The sequence below is a fragment of the Amphiura filiformis genome, chromosome 1 (genome assembly GCF_039555335.1).
Source record: "Amphiura filiformis chromosome 1, Afil_fr2py, whole genome shotgun sequence".
NCBI classification, from domain to species: Eukaryota; Metazoa; Echinodermata; class Ophiuroidea; order Amphilepidida; family Amphiuridae; genus Amphiura; species Amphiura filiformis.
In genome coordinates this window covers 87,219,744-87,237,124 of record NC_092628.1, presented here as the reverse complement: position 1 = coordinate 87,237,124, position 17,381 = coordinate 87,219,744, and the positions used below count along the sequence as shown (strand labels likewise).

The 17,381-nt window shown below is 35.8% G+C and overlaps 1 protein-coding gene across 1 annotated transcript in view; it reads right to left on the bottom strand.

Annotated features, from left to right (window-relative positions):
• Positions 1-3,718: 3,718 nt before the first annotated feature.
• LOC140155956 (exocyst complex component 8-like) overlaps positions 3,719-17,381 on the bottom strand; it is a 33,644-nt gene continuing 19,981 nt past the window's right edge. The window contains 8 exon segments of the mRNA XM_072178993.1: positions 3,719-4,941; positions 5,703-5,870; positions 9,432-9,521; positions 10,448-10,542; positions 10,951-11,056; positions 11,801-12,051; positions 12,618-12,747; positions 12,749-12,799. Coding sequence (XP_072035094.1) covers positions 4,846-4,941; positions 5,703-5,870; positions 9,432-9,521; positions 10,448-10,542; positions 10,951-11,056; positions 11,801-12,051; positions 12,618-12,747; positions 12,749-12,799 — 987 coding nt within the window. The 3' untranslated portion in view covers positions 3,719-4,845.

Here is a 17,381-nt window from a genome sequence, read left to right as displayed (position 1 = left end):
TCGTGGGTGTTTTTCCAAAAAATCCAGGTTGCCAGTCAATCATTTGTACCTCGTCTTTAGCCTGATATGCATGAACGCCCGGTAGCCTAGATTTGTTTGAAAAAAGTCACTCGATGGGTAGACTACCCCGTAGTCCACTTGCCCATTGTGCATACTCTGGATATTGTATTTAAGCTTAAAACTCTGATTTAATTAATGTGTGCACAATTGATAGATTTTCACATCTGATCTTTTCAGTCACCCTACTCCCTCTCTTTGTTAGCTTCCCAAGTAGACTACTGACTTTGCCTTGCGGTTAAGATTTTTAACACGGGCTCTATGGAGAGTTAGGCCAATTTCTGGCCTAACTATATTTGGCCATGATGTAATGCATCTTTAAATGGATCTGCCTTGTGATTGGTCGCCCATATCTCGCTATGGTTTAAATCTTCTGGGCCCAGCGCCATTACCATTAACTACACCGTACACAACTGTCTGTGGTATTTGCGGCGCTTTTGTGTTGACGTTGAAAGTTAATATCTCATCAAACATCTAGCGCGTCTTGTACTATACATGCTTTAGTACTTGTGGTTAATGGACTGATAAACAAGTATGCTTGACAGTGTGTTTTTAGAGAGCAAAGTCCAGGGGGTAAAGTTCTGCTTACAATTCAAAGTCCATAGTCGAATTTTCGGGGTTCGCTATCAATAAACTGGTAGATTCCAAAATCAGAATTGTTCAGTATTAAAGTGAGCCATTATATTTATGCAAGATAATGTTGCATTCAATTACTTTTATTGTCACTAATCATCTGATATTTTTAACTCTTTATGACCATTTTACTATTGAATATTTTAATAAACATCAGTATAATTTTGAGTTTAACGAAATGGGTTCATCATGACTAATAATAACATATTTTTAATAAATTTCGACTATGGCATAGTCTACTCGATGGGTTGAATCTGCTATAGTACATGCAACAAAATGTGCAGAAAAGGAAGCTGGTGGAACTGACAACCGAATTGAGGTAAAAAAGTGTCAGCCTGCTATGTTGACTACAGCTCAGCTAAATATTTAAAAAAAGTCCAATATGAAATCAGGAGAGCTATGGTTATGACCACAGCAGCTGAAGGGAGTATCCCATTATGCTTTGCGTTACCATAATAGAACTGAATGTGCCATAGAAAATGTACACAAAATCCCTCACTTTAACTTTAAATAACTCATTTAAATCAGGGAAGCTTAGACTTTTGTTTGCAAAAATATGACCCCTAAAGTATTGTGAAACTATCCATAGCTCTCAATATCTAAGCAGCTCTTGTTTATTTTTTGCATACATTTGCTATGGGGCATGCAGATATACTGCAATGCATGATGGGATACTCCCTTCAGCTGCTATGGGTTATGACTAGATTAAGGGTTTATGGGTCAGAGTAATGGTTAGGGTTAGATTTGACGGGATTTTGAATAGATTCCACGTACGTTCGATGCTACGTTTGGAAATCGCAATGTCTCTAATCTCTGATCAGCTCTTAATAGGCGGGACTCATAACATTGTGGATTGATACAGAATGGCGTACACACGGCTAGGCGCAGCACATACGCGAACTGCGCTTGGCGTTTTGCGTGAATGATGCGTGCTTTTGTGAATTTACGCGTGCGTAAGTTGGAACTTTAGTAACAAAAACCAAATAAATCCCGCCTATTAAGAGCTGATCATAGTATAGCGAACCTTATTTTTGTCATAACCAACGTTCAACATAGCAGGCTGTAACCGATTAAAACATGAATCAAAAGGGATTGAATCATTGCACATGCACTCAAGGGTCCATAGCATGTTTATCTCAAGTTGACTGCTTTGATCCCTAAGGTCCGATTTCTCCAAGCTTGTGGTCAGACTTCACGAAGTGGATTCATTTTATTTTATCTTTCTAGGTGATGTATGATATGATAGTGTAAGCACTGGTATGTAGCACTAATTAGCCTGATGTCTTAGGAAGCCTGACCACTAGGCATGCTTTAAGAAACCGGCCCTATATGTTTTCAATCTCTAAATAATTATGTTAGTTAATAATTATGTCCATGCTGGACCTAGAAATTACAAGGTCACCCAAGATATGCACATATCAGTACGTACATGGGCCACATCCTTTACTGTGTGAGACAATCTGCCCATGCTGGACCTAGAAATTACAAGGTCAGCCAAGATATGCACATATCAGTACATGGGCCACATCCTTTACTGTGTGAGACAATCTGCCCATGCTCGACCTAGAAATTACAAGGTCACCCAAGGTATGCACATATCAGTACACGGGCCACATCCTTTACTGTGTGAGACAATCTGCCACGGTAGACCTAGCAATTACAAGGTCAGCCAAGATATGCACATATCAGTACATGGGCCATATCTTTTACCGTGTGAGACTATCTCCCACGGTACACCTAGAAATGACAAGGTCAGCCAAGGTATGCACATATCAGTACACGGGCCATATCCTTTACCGTGTGAGACAATCTGCCCACGCTGGACCTAGCAATTATAATAACAAGTATTATAATAACAAGTATTATATCATGGCTATGAAAAAAGCCTATGGCCGAAAGCTTGCCCAATTTTATATACTTCACGGCAGTTTCCTACTTTTTACTTTTGTACTAGCAATTACAAGGTCAGCCAAGGTATGCACATATCAGTACATGGGCCACATGCTTTACAATCTGCCCATGTTGGACCTAGAAATTACAAGGTCAGCCAAGGTATGCACATATCAGTACATGGGCCACATCCTTTACTGTGTGAGACAATCTGCCCATGCTAGACCTAGAATTTACAAGGTCAGCCAAGGTATGCACATATCAGTACATGGGCCACATGCTTTACAATCTGCCCATGTTGGACCTAGAAATTACAAGGTCAGCCAAGGTATGCACATATCAGTACATGGGCCACATCCTTTACTGTGTGAGACAATCTGCCCATGCTAGACCTAGAAATTACAAGGTCAGCCAAGGTATGTACATATCAGTACACGGGCCACATCCTTTACTGTGTGAGACAATCTGCCCATGCTGGACCTAGAAATTACAAGGTCAGCCAAGGTATGTATATGTTTGTGTGAGACAACTTTCTGGCTTAATTTCACAATATAACAGCCAATATTCTTAAGCTTTATCCAAATCCAAGACAAAAACCCACCCTAGGCATTCATGTGAATCTATATACTGGTCACTGCCTGTTGATAGAAATGAGATTTCTTGATGTGCCATGGACACATTCATCTTTACATATCTGGCATTATTCTGGGACTGATTGTGCTTTCATGCTAAAATCTTCTATTTTCTATCCATGCATACTATATCAATTGTGCCTCACACTGCCTTGCCCCTGCTAGGTGACCATCTTCTTAATTTACAAGTCTTTTGGCTGCTGACACTTGAGAGAGAGTGGTTATCAACTTCATGACAGCAGTCTGCTATAAATGTCATGTACGTAGTGCAGCTGGATAAGGCAAAAAAAAGATTGTTTGTTTGTCCTCCACAACTTTTTCAGAATTGGGCCGGTCAGTCAGGATTAAAATTTTTTTTTTTTAAAGGTCATAGGCAAAACATGACTGTTTGACTTTAACTAGCTTAATAGATAGCCCAAATAGTTGTGAATTGGGGGTATTTCTCTACTGTATACCACTTCATTCATGGTTTTAAAACAGTTTAGAAACTGTAAAAAACTTTTCAGGATGTCAAAATGTTGAAAGAAAAAAAACTTGTTCTGGAATTTCCAAAATTAGGGTCAGTATTCATTTGTACAGTAAAACAAAACAAAACAAAACTTTTTTACAGATTTTCCAGATTAGGGTCGGGGGAGGACAAATTTGCTTGTCCATAGACCACTTTTTTAAATGGCTGAGTTAGTCAGTTTGTGTAAGATTTTTTTGGTGAAAAGTGACCAGCATGCCCCAGGCAGCATGCCAACATTCATGCATTCTCACTTGGGTTGGCAAATGAATTATGAACCTTATGAATTCTGAAATATAGAATATGATTTTTTTAGCTTCTTTGTGTTGGAATTTTTGTCAGAACGTTTGGGGCAGTTGGTCAGACAAGGACAGGCAAACAATCTTTTTTTGGCCTGATTGCAGGTAGGCCTACCCATCAGTTTTCTTCACAAGACTGTCACATCAAAAACATATGATCTATCAAATGTGTAGTGTAATATTATAAAATGTCATACAGTCCTGGTATGTATTTCTTTACAAAATCATATTGATTTTGCACAAAACCTTAATTTGGCCCGTAGTTATTGATGGCCACCCCAATATTTTCAGACTTATATAATGTTGCTGTTGCGTTTGGAAGAAGCAGATTTTCAATAAACATCAAAACTGAAGAGTACCAATCATTTTGATACAGCCTGGAGACCGGAAAGTGTGGCTGTTCAACCCAACCGGTTCTGATTTTGATCTCTGTAGGTTGATCTTCAGTGAATCAAATGGTTTTTTTTCAAGCAAATGTCGCAAGAATCATCAGAATCAAAGTTTCACCAATAAGCTGCATCAAATTCAAGAACAATTCCAAAATATACCTATATTTAGATGTAACTCATGATATTGGTCACCAAATTTTAGTTTTTCATCAGAAAATACGAAGACTTTGTATGAAATGCTAAGCAATTTGCATAACATTTTAATTTACACTTACATGTTTGTTTGAGTGCATAAAAACAACAGCAACAAACTCAGTGCTGCATTTTTCTGGAATTGTAGTTTACATGGTTATTTTTAGAGGGAAAATGATTGCACATTATATTTGATGAGAATAAGTCACTATTTCTTGCTCCGAATTGTATAGTTATTTCATATCAGATCAACATAATGCTCCCAAATTCTGGACCTTGTGCATGATATCTTTATGTCGACGTCGTAGTAGTGCAAACTCTTTCAAACTTCGCCCAGACTTGTCCTGTAAATAAATAAACCAAAATTGAAGGATTATATTACAAGAAACCAGGTTGTTGATCTGTGTTGTAAGTATATGATTATTTTCTTAGTAGTTAAAAGAAAATCTAACCTTACATAATAAATTAAAGGAGTATTTTGTGATCCAAGCATCCTCTTTTTATGACATTTTTCAATAGATATCAACAAAAAAAGCTTATTCCCAAAATTTGAGTTGATTCCGATTTTGCGTTTGCGAGTTATGCATGATTATGCATATAACCCTGGTCCATAGGCCACTTTTGTAATTTTGTTCTGGTACACCAGAATGTAATTCAAATTTGACAATATTTTTGCTAAACAAATTAATCTACAAGAAATTTTTTGTACATAAACATTATGTAGCCAGAGGTTTCCAGTGATATAGAAATCTCAACTTTTTTTGAGAAAAGTGGGGGGGTGAGGCTGTGGATCACAAAATGCCCTTTTGAAAGGGTCAAAGTATGCCGTCAATTTTTTTATGTAAAGGTGGCAAATATAAATATTGTTTATTTATTGAATATCATTTGATTGCTTGCATAGTTTGGGAACGCAACATGTCAATGAAGGAACACAACAATATCGCTGAAGTCCTTTTAGGCCAAAAACAAAAGAGGTTTGGCTCAGAGGATCATACATGTAGCTTTTACAATTTTAATTTCATTGCCGAGAACAGATCATGCTTCATAGGGCTTCCTAATCCTTCATAAAAAGTGCTCATTGATACAACATATTCCATGTGTTTACCTTTAATTTTTTCTCTACAAGTGGCAGCAAGTTCTTGAAGATGTAGTCTATATTTTTCATGATGAATGCCCGTTCCTCCTCATACCGTTCCGCGATCACAGCGCCCTCAACAAGATTCACATGGCTGTCAATAACTTCTTTGAGAGCAATTGTCAGGTCTGGATATAACTAAAATAACAACAAATATCTAATTAGTCACATGCACAAATACTGATTTGAAATCAAAGTAAAGGGCCAATCAGAGATCTGCTGAACACTCTGCAAATGATCAAAATCCACCTCAATTTCTCTTTTTCTGGGACAAGCAAAAAATGGTAACGGACCCTGCAAATATCCAATGTAAAAGCAATCTACTAGACAATATCTGACATATCTTATGAAGATAGGACAGAGGCTTAGAAAAGTTAAGTGCACATGCTTTTATCATTGAATAATTGAGGCTGTCGAATTCAGAAACCATGCTTAACAATTCAGCATGTGTAGTAGACACTGGGGATAGCCACATACAGAACAAGTTAAGCATTTGAATTTTGACTTACGTATGCCTTATCATCTGCAGGAGAATTTAGGTAAATATTTTGAACAGGAAATCTCGGATTGTCTCATAAAAACCCCACAACCATCAACAAGCGCTACCTGTTTCATTGGTCTCTATTTTGCTGATGGAAGTGGTACAAGAATGGGATAACTATGTGCCCTTTTAGCATTTTTTAAACCTACTGTATATCTTCCAAGTCACCCCCAGGGGCATTGCATTTTCCAAAAGGGGGACGTTTATTACAGGTCATTTTTAGAATGGTAATTCCCATTAAAATCATTAGGTAAACTTAAAACTCACGCTGAAATGAGAAACTATAAACTTAGGAACAGTGACTTCGGTTCTCTTCCAGGTTTACGATCAGACTTCCACCAAAATTAGCGATCATGTGTGCACCTTGGTAAGCTTGCTACACAAGATAGCATGAAAATATCAGCATTTTTGAAACATCTTGGTTGAAAATGTTGGGGCGTTTAATTAAAGGGGGGCTACTATTTGAGGATATACGGTATACTCATACTGGGAAGTAACAATACAGGAATAATGAGGAGTAATGAATACAAAGAGCAGTCAAGTTTAGTCTTAAACATTATAAATATAATATGATTAAGTTGATAAGACAATGAGATCAAAACAAAATGTTACGCTGTTAATATAAATAATAAAAGGTTAATATTAATGGGGTTCTCATGAGTAGTATGGCTAGAGGACTCACATATTTTCATTCTGCTGAACAGGTCACAAATTGCCACTGCTGAAGTTAATGTAATGTATATTCTACACATATATACCGTCCATCACAAACCGCTCGTAAAGTTAGCAGATTTGATTTTGAGTAATACAGTGCAGAATATGCATGAAGGTTGTATTAAAATGCGGACAATCATATAAATTGTATACCGTAACCACCCGGGTATAAGCCCACCTTCAGGTATAAGCCCACCCCCTATTTTTCAAAACATTCTGGGAACAAGAATGCACTCGGCTATCAGCCCAGCACTAAATTTTGGCCAAGTTCTTAAATCAAATCAATGCTTTTCTCTCACATTTAAGAACAAATAAAAATAAAATATCAACTGATAATTAACATTCCACACTTAGAATGTTAAGAAATTGACATAGATGATAGAACTTACTGGTACATTGGGCATATACAAATGGGGATGATTCCTGGGGATGATTTATCTTATTTCTAAATTCAAGTACTAGCCCCTCCCTGGGTATAAGCCCACCCCCATTTTGAAGTGAAATCTGCCATCTAGGGGGGGGGGTAGGTGTATACCCAAGTGGTTACGGTAATAGTGAATGTCATCCTTTGACATTCATAATTAATTACAACCTATTACAGCCAAATTAATTAATTAAATCAGCGCCCTGGGTGATAAGCTTTCGGGAGAACTTATTTAAAAAAACATGATTTTTTAAAGAGTAAAAGCTATTGGGAGTTAAGATGGTAATTTCATTTAGGCACAGGTATTTGATTGAAAACTTTTGCAGGTGGCACTTATTAGGAGAGGTGCACTAATTAGGTCAAATACAATACTTTCAGTTGTAAATTACATTATAGGACAGAGATTCAAAGGATGTGGAACATTCTAATAAATAGACCCACAAATTGACCTTGTGATCTTGTGTAATTCAATTGCTACATTATCAGATAGTCTATATTTTGTTACCACTGAAATTTGTGAACTTTTGAATGATATGCAAAAGACTTTTCCCCCCTTAATATATTTAAGCTAGAAATAAATGGCTTGTCAAAAGTTAACATATTATTTATAGGGTTAGGATTATATCATGCAATTGATTATATATTTTTGCAATTAGTTACAGACTTACATTTTTGCAAAATAGTTATCAAGCAAAAGAAGATGAATAGGAACATGTGTTGACAGCCACTGATTTAAGGCCAATATATAGTCCTGAATTTTATTTTACTAGTCTGTGCTACTGACCGTGTAACTATATTACCCATAGGGAGAGAAACTACTGGGAACCACACACTCTTTGTAACCACAGTTGCGGTTTGCGAATGGGGCTTTGTGCCCCCTCAATCGCGAATAGTCTTTGACAAAGACTAGAATCTTACATGCATTTTGCTGTTGAGACAAATTTGGTGCAATATTTTTCCACTGCAGCAAAAATGAATAAAGTCACAAATAAAGCTGATCCCAAAAATTGCAGAGAAGGACCTCTCTGCAGAGAACAAAAAATACAGCATTGGTTCTGATCAAAAATCAGCAAACTTTGCTTTTGCTTATTTGCAATGCATGTAAGTGTATAATTATGATAATTACCAATGCATTACCACAATTACCTGTGCAAACCTTTGGTTTTACATCATGCTTTCAGATGCTGATTATCATTCAATTTTATGCATTTGATAAAAAATACCAGCGCTACACTATTTTGGTCTCTATTAATGGCAATCCAATATGAGTTCCAAGCTCTCTTGGCAAGCCTGGTCTAAATCAGTGATAGATAATTACAAATATCTTCTTGAGCCTTAAAGACTATTAACCTCCAAGCCAATCCACATCTATTTGGGCTCAATTAAGAATAATCCAGTGTATTTTTGCAATTCATCATAACCCTTTATTTCATTGTTTGAAGAATATCCAAGATGAATATATTTGCTTTTTATACTTTTAAGGGGGTACTACACCCCTGGCCAGTTTTGTGCCCATTTTTGCATTTTTCTCAAAACTTATAGCACATTGGTGACAACTTGTAAGATATGTATATTAGAGGGGCAAGGACTACAACTACTGTACTGAAATGTCAGCAACTCAAAGCAAGTAGTTATTGATTTATTGATCAAATAATGGTTTTCCCTCATTTTTGACTGTAACTCCACAACTGTTGTCTGTGCTGAAATAAAATTTCCAGTGCAGAAGTTGTAGTCCTTGATCCTATAATATACATATCTTACTTGTCCCCAATGCGCTATAATTTTTGAGAAAAATGCAAAAATAGGCACAAAATTTGGCAGGGGTGTAGTACCCCCTTAACTATACAATACAATGCATGGCAAGAGACACAATTCATTGTAACAATTTATCATGCAATGATGACATGTAAACTTAATTTTGCAATTTTAAAGAATGTGTTAAGATTAATTTTTGAAACACAGTTTGTTAAATGTTGATTATAAAAGTTAGTAGTACACATTGGTCCATGCAGTGACAAACCTCATCAAATGTATGAACACGAGGCATAGGCTCTGAATCAATAAAGATGAGCTCTAGTGTGAGACGAGAGTAACATTTCAGATAGCAAGGCTACAGACAGACAAACAGACAAACAAACATGTACACAACACATACACAAGATAAACAGCACAAGACACAACACTTCTGTTTGAAGTTTATAATAAAGGTTTTTAAGTAGGAAGTACATACAGTGAGTTCAAATGAATATTTACAAGTTTTTGCCCAATGGAACTTGGAAGCTAGAAGTTGGTTACAAATCATTCTGTTTTTGTTTTTGCTTTTGATCCTTACATTACACACAGCAAACCCCATTACCATATCAAAGTTTGACTTATCCCAAATCAATCATGATTTACACAGGTAGCCTCTGGAAAAACATTCTTATTTACCTGCGGCAAATCTCTGTTTCTGCTGGTGGAGCAAACAATTTGTGTTTACAAATTATACAGGTTATATAATGATTAACCTTGATGAAACTTTTGACAATTATTTCTTTAATCCCATGTAATACATTTATATGTATGGTACAAACAAGTAATGATCACATTTCATTCTGTTGAATGAAGCGGACAACCAAGATTATCAATTTGTTTAATATTTTCAATAATTACTTCAAAAGTGCACTGACAGGTGCATGAAAACATGAACATTAAACACATATGAAACATTCACACATTTCCCCACTGTTCATAAATCACCACTCAGCACACTGCCATTAAGGTACGATGCAGCATAAGACACACCGTGCCAATGAGTGCCTTGCCATAATTATAAGCATGCAGGATTGCCAGTCCAAAGACCAATGGCGGTAACATACATTCCCATTTTCCTGCACCTTTTGCCATGTATGCACAACATAATCCTCCTGGAACAAGCATATCTTTATACTTGAGTTACTCAAGAATCAAGACCCAAAAACTCATGACAGAGTGGAGCTACAAAACATTTAATCTTCACAGATGCAATTCAAAAAGCGTAAGTAAAATACTACTTACGTCTGGTAAATATAATCTAAGTGAATCATTCAGGAATGAGAGTAAGACTTTGGTGAAGGCTACCGTAGTTCCAGCAATGCTTATAAAACAAGTGTCTGCAAAAAAAATAAGATATGAATGTAAGATTTTGATGAAAGCTACTGTCTTTGACATTGCTACCGAATAGATAAAATGCCAAACATACAGTCAACCAATGGCATAGGTATTGAAACTTGCATAATTAACATCTGCTCAGGTTTTCAACTATTATGATCAGACAATTTTTAGTTAAAAATAGCTCACCACAACTCATTATGTGGGGCACCATTGAGAGACCTCTTCCAAGGCAGTGGTTCCCAAAGGTTTCACATAACTCGGAAGACAGTTGTAGATGGCTAGTATGTAATATCTATGCTATTATGTCACATTTGCAAGATCATATAAACTCTACTAATCACCTCTCTACAATACAAACAAGTGAATGCACTGTAACCAATTATGTATGTTTCTTAACACTCACTTACCATAAACTAATGTATGGAAGTTTTCAAATCCCAGGTTCCTCATTTCTTGAGTCAGGTTGTTGGCGGCATGTGGGTTCTTCTGATTCAGTGGATACCAGCGTTCTTCCTTTGAAAGACAGACACAGACTTTGTTAAACCTACCTCCATGGTTAAACCAAATACAATTAACTTTCATTAAAGCAAACTGCATATTGGATGAAAAAGCCACTTCCATGAAAAAGAAGAAAGCAAATGTTGCACACATATGTATAGTAAAAGCTGCATTCCATATTGTGTCACACTAAAACAATTATTTATTACACACATTCAATCAAGTATATTCTTTGCACATATAAAAGCACTTTCTTTCTGCCCCATGACATTCAGACAGTTTAAACCAAAGTACTGGACCCGGATTTGAATTGGCTTAGCTGAGGAGTCAGGGAATCGGCAAAAATGAAGACAAAGACCTTGCAATCTTGCACCAGTATCCACAGTATCCAATCCATTTGATCACATGACAGCATGAACAACGAGATGTAATGTGACCATCAGTATCAGTATAACACCATTATCAAAGAGTGAGAGAGAGAGAGTTGTTACATCAAAAGCTCATGTAAGTGATCACTTTTAGCAGTGTGTAAAGGTTTACACCTCTATCCTGAATAAAATTCTTGCAATATATGTTTTGGCTAAAAATAATAGTTTCTTGCTTTTATGAGTAAAAGCCTTGGATTAGGAAAGGTAACACTTTTATAGAATTTTAAAGAAGGACCATGCATCCTATTTGCATATTAAAAAAACACACTTTCCCATAGCTGCAAACATGCAAATATGTTATTAATTCATTAAGTTGGGAAATACCACCTACAGCATTCCTATGTCTAGAGGCTTCAATGAGTTGATCCTTATTAAACTGTATTGACTCTCTTATTCCTTTGAGTAATAAACCATTCATTGCAAACAGCAGATCGAGACCTATGGTAGACAGCCGTTCACAGTAGCTTCTGGCGATGCCTACGCACTCAGCAACGGTTGATAGAGTTGTTTTCTTGGCAAGAGCTTGACGTGAGAAGTTGAGTATGAAACCATTCAGTTCACCTTTGGACCACACTACAAAAGCTGTTGGAGGAAGGGAAACCAGCAAAGAAAAGGTGAATTCAGTCATTCATTTTGGCCTCTGTGAGGGCAGCCAAGCAATGGGCTATTCTAGTTGAAATATACACCGCTATGGAAGACATGACCTTAGTCACCCATACAGGGGTGTAAAAGATAAATGTTGAGCCTTGGTAGAACCCTGAGGATTCTTAAATGAGAAAGATTGACATGTTTGGTGATTTTGGTTCCATACTGATATACTATTTTCTATTATCAAAATAGCTGGGTATCTAATCACTTGCAATACCCTATAGAAGCCATAGTGAAAACGTGCGTATATCTATAATGTAACATGTTTATCCATTTTGTTAATTTTCTCTCCTTTTCCGTTCCTTCTTTCCTTTTTGCCAAAAACCACTTTTGGCATTAGAGTTAAAATGTAGTACCAGCTTGTCTTGAGATATAAAAATATCATGCAATATACTTTCATTCTGATACAAGTAGATACTGAATACATTTTGCATCTACATGTATGAAACAGCCTGTATAAAATATTTGACCCAAAATATTGAAATATATGATACACTTACCTGAAAAACATCCTTGATTTTCAGCAAAGGTTGTGCGGAACTCTTTGCCTGTTTCAATGATATGGTTGAAGAACACACTGCAAAGTTTGGTAATGTATATACTAGTAGCACCTTCAATACGTAATTGTCGTGAGAGACTGTTTTATTGCAGCACTACGATTTTTCAGAAACAAGTCACAGGCCTAGAGGAGAGATAAAAGGAAAAAACTTATGTGTAATAACAAATATGACATTTAGATGTACTATAAAAAAAAGGTAAGTAAGGGTCCTGCTCCCTTTTACAAATCTGCTCAAAATTTTGAAATCGTATTTCTTTCTTCACATATCTGCCCAACAAAGTGAAAAATCGTATTATTATGGAAATGTTTTCACGACCTTAAGATAACCCAATATTTAATGTTATTAACATTAAAATGTTCTGGGTAAAACAAAACAAAAAACACATTACAAACATTTTTTAAACATTTTGGTGTCTGATGGATACTTAAGCCATTAATACGAGTGTAAAGCATGATATTTTCGCGGTATTGATTTTTTTTTCAATTTCACCTGTTCAGAGCACTTTTGTGGTTCCTTATATTTGCATTTAAAAACAGTTACACATTACAGGCTATGGTAAAAAATATTTTTGTAGCTTTTAAATTTGCGGTTCTGAAATTAACAGTGAAAAATAAAACCTCACAAAATTTCCCGCTATAGAGTAATTCTCAACCCAGGAAGTAGTGGGTATTCTTAGCATCCTCCTGTGTACTGGCATTTCATAAGAATCAGAATCAGAATCAGAATTTTATTGACATTCACCATATAACAGGTATGGTCAAAATACAAGACAACACTAAATACTACAACTAATACAATTTTTAAAATTACTATTATAAACTAGCACAATAATACTGTAACACTGAAAACTAATTAATCAATTTATTGATAATCGTAGATCAAATGCAGATTTAACATAATTAGCAACTACATGAACTGTATCATGATCGTTAGCACTCATAATTAAATGAAATTTGTTATTAACATTGAATTGAAATCAAATATATCACTAAATTTATCAAACAAATTACCACGCAACGCAAGTTATCATAAAGCGAACAACGCATAACAAAATGGAATTCATCTTCAACCTCGTGAAGCTCACAAAAAGTACAAAGACGATTTTCAGGAGGAATTTTTGGTGAGGAATAACGACCCTTTTCAATCATGAGTTGATAAGCGCTGATACGAAGTTTACAAAAAGCAGATCTTGCAGAGCGGTTCAAAAACATAACATAATTCACCATTGAAAATGTATCTTTGAACTGACAGTATGTTCACAATTTAGGCGAGTGATTAGTAATTGAATTTAACCATAAGTTATCATACGTTGCTTTTAAACAAGAAACAATCATCGAATCAAAGTTATTCTTAGAAATAAGAATAGGTTTGTACCATATATCTTCTTTTTTAAGCAATCCCAAAATATTTTGAATTCCAGTAGACCAAGAAAATGACTCAATTTTTCTGTTTTCAATTAAAGCTTTGATAACAAGGGAATCATGACCATCCATACAATTAATATTGAGTTACCACCAATATTTTATGGAAAGTGACAACATAGCAAGAAGGAGTGGATACTTGCCAAGTTCGCCTCTGACAGCATGATTTGTAGCCTTCTTATGTACACCCAGACCTAATTTACAGAATATGATATTTAAGTTCTCACCAGGAGGTTTATCACAAACATTTATAAAATTACTTTCATTAAGCGAGGTAAGTAAATATGGAGCCCATACTTCACAACCATACGAAATAATTGGTTGAATAAGAGTACGAAATAGAGTTGTACTACATTTAACTGAACTACTATAAAGACTGTCTCTTATCTTAAAACAAGCCTTTAATGCTTTGTCCTGTAGCCGAACCATAGCATTTTTAAAAGAACCTGAAGGTGTAAAAATAATACCCAAATAACAATATTCATCCGTTATTTGTAAATTATTATCACCATATTTAAAGGCAAATTTTTTTTTAAATGAGCCCACGCTTATTAAATATCATAATATTTGACTTGTTAATATTAACCAACAATTTCCATTTTAAGGTTACACGAAGAAACGTATAAAAGACGTATAAAAGACGTATAAAGTTGTTCTCTAAAACAGAGTTTTCTCAGTAATCAAATATCGCAGCAAGTGAAATGTTGGTGCATTGGATGTAGCTTAACATTTTTCTTGTGGATTTATGCAAATTTTTAGAATAACTTTGAAAATCCTTCGTTTAAAGCCGCTTTTTACGCACCATGTTCACAAGATCAAAAACGCTGCGTTCCATGACGATTTTTTCAAATGTGCGCCCGTATAAAACCATGCCAAGTGATTGTTTTCCTCTTTTTTTTTTTTTATTACAAATCGATTAAAGAAATAATGTTGCCATTGGGAAGAACCAAATACAGTACCGATTAAATTTTAAAAGCCCGTTTTGGGGAACATTTTCGAGAATCTTGCCCGAAAAAACTGTTTTGTGAAATTATCGAAAGCTTGATAACGGGGCGATAAATAAGACATCTGAATACCTACAGTATTTCTCAACATTCTGCCAATTGCTATCCCATTTGATTTGCACTCCAAATTGAAGCTAGTATTGCAAAAAGCGAGGTTTTTCCTCCATCAGTTCGTTCAAAATTTCAGCGCCGACATGCGTGTTTATTCTAAGAGCCATTGTGCGGACGCGATTGTAATCAAGTAATTGCATCCAATTATAGTTATATATCCGCTTCGAGAATAAGTAATTGCGTAAGTTGATGTGTGGCCGAGTGGATAGAGCGTTGGACTGGGAATCTGTTAAGAACTATTTTTGTGGGTTCAAGTCCTGTGTGGCTGAATTTTCTTTTTATTCTTTTTTTCTCATTTTTACTTCCTTTCTTTCCTCTTTTCTTTCTCCTTTTCTTTTTTCATTTTCTGTTTTCATTTTTTCTTTCTTTCTTTCTTTCTTTCTTTCTTTCTTTCTTTCTTTCTTTCTTTCTTTCTTTCTTTCTTTCTTTCTTTCTTTCTTTCTTTCTTTCTTTCTTTCTTTCTTTCTTTCTTTCTTTCTTTCTTTCTTTCTTTCTTTCTTTCTTTCTTTCTTTCTTTCTTTCTTTCTTTCTTTCTTTCTTTCTTTCTTTCTTTCTTTCTTTCTTTCTTTCTTTCTTTTTCACTATTTCTTTATTCTTTCTTGCTCCTTTCTTTTTAGTTTTATTTGATTGATCGTGAATCGTGATTGATTGTTTTTCACTTTATATAATTCAGAAATTTGTAGGCCTGCTAAGTCGAAAATGTATTGTTGAATATTCTTCCCAACTTCGATTTGCAAATAATTGCTTTTTGATATTGTTGTTCATGTTATTGTTGTACCCTATTACATTGTAATCAGGGGAATAGCAGCACTGATCTATTTCATCAAAGATATGAAGGCTATAAATTCATAATCAACACATTTTCCAGGGCGTAGCTTGATGAAGTGCCCCCAATCAATTTTAAAATTTATAAAATCCTTATGAAAATGGCCGAAACCGGCTTGTGCCCCCCCCCCCCCTCATCCGACCCGGCATGCCGCCCCTCATGACACCCCCCCCCCCCACCCGACTCACGAGCTCGAGCTAAACCAAGTTTCATGTCTTGACCGTGGATCGATATTCTATTGTAAGTAGGCCTTCGTCCCGCGCTTTTTCATTTTCTGCATGGCTGTTTCTGTTATGAACTTACGCCCCTCTGAAATCCAGCGCATGAAAAACTCTCGGCTAACCTTAAACAATAGTCATGTAATTTATCAATAGCACACTGAAGACCATTTCAAACAGAATTAAATATTCTGACTTGATTTTGCATCTTGAAAGACACAAAAATGTTTCAGTTCTGTAAAGAAAGAATTTCCATAGACATCTCAAGTTTTTTGAAACATATGTGATAGGCCTAATATGTGATGTGATCGAGCAAAATCAGTCGGAACTCGGAAATATTGATTTTGAGATATAGCCAATCAAAAGAAAATTTCCTTTTGTTTTGGAAAGTCTTTAATTGCTCATATCTTTGGAGCTGGTTGGATTGTTTCTTTTTATTAGCTGATGGTAGAACAGTTCTTATTTCATTGAAGGATGGGATCATGTACTATCACACAACTTGAAGCAATTAATATCGGTCTTATTTTACTCATCCATTCGATATAGTCATTTATTCAATACGAGGGGGTATCCAAAAGTTTTTGACATCACTAGGAAGTGAAAGAGCTGTACTGATGAAATTTTGTCAGTGTAGTCGCTGGTCCTTATGTGCATTGTGGTCCAGAAGTGGTCTCATAAGTGTGTTTACTTTTTTTTACGGGTGGCGCTTAGATGGGCAGTAGGCGCATAACCTGCAAGATGGTGAAAATTGAGGCACATAGCGTGATTAAGTTCCTGCATTTGAAGGGTTAGGCCTACAATGCTCAGAAAATCTATGATGAAATGAAAGCAATCTCACGGTGATGATTGCCCATCATATGGCACTATTGCTTTTTGAAAAAGGAATTTCCAAACTGGCCACATGTCCCTCACAGATGAGCTAAGAAGTGGACGTCCATCACTTATGGATGATGCGGCCACAGTGAAAAAACTCAAGAAAGCGGAGGATCTTATCATGAAAAGGTTATGCGCCTACTTCCCATCTAGCGCCGCCTGTGAAGAAAGTAAGCGTGCTTATGAGACCATTTTTGGACCATGGTGTGCATGGGGACCAGTGATTACACTGACAGGTTTTCATCGGTATA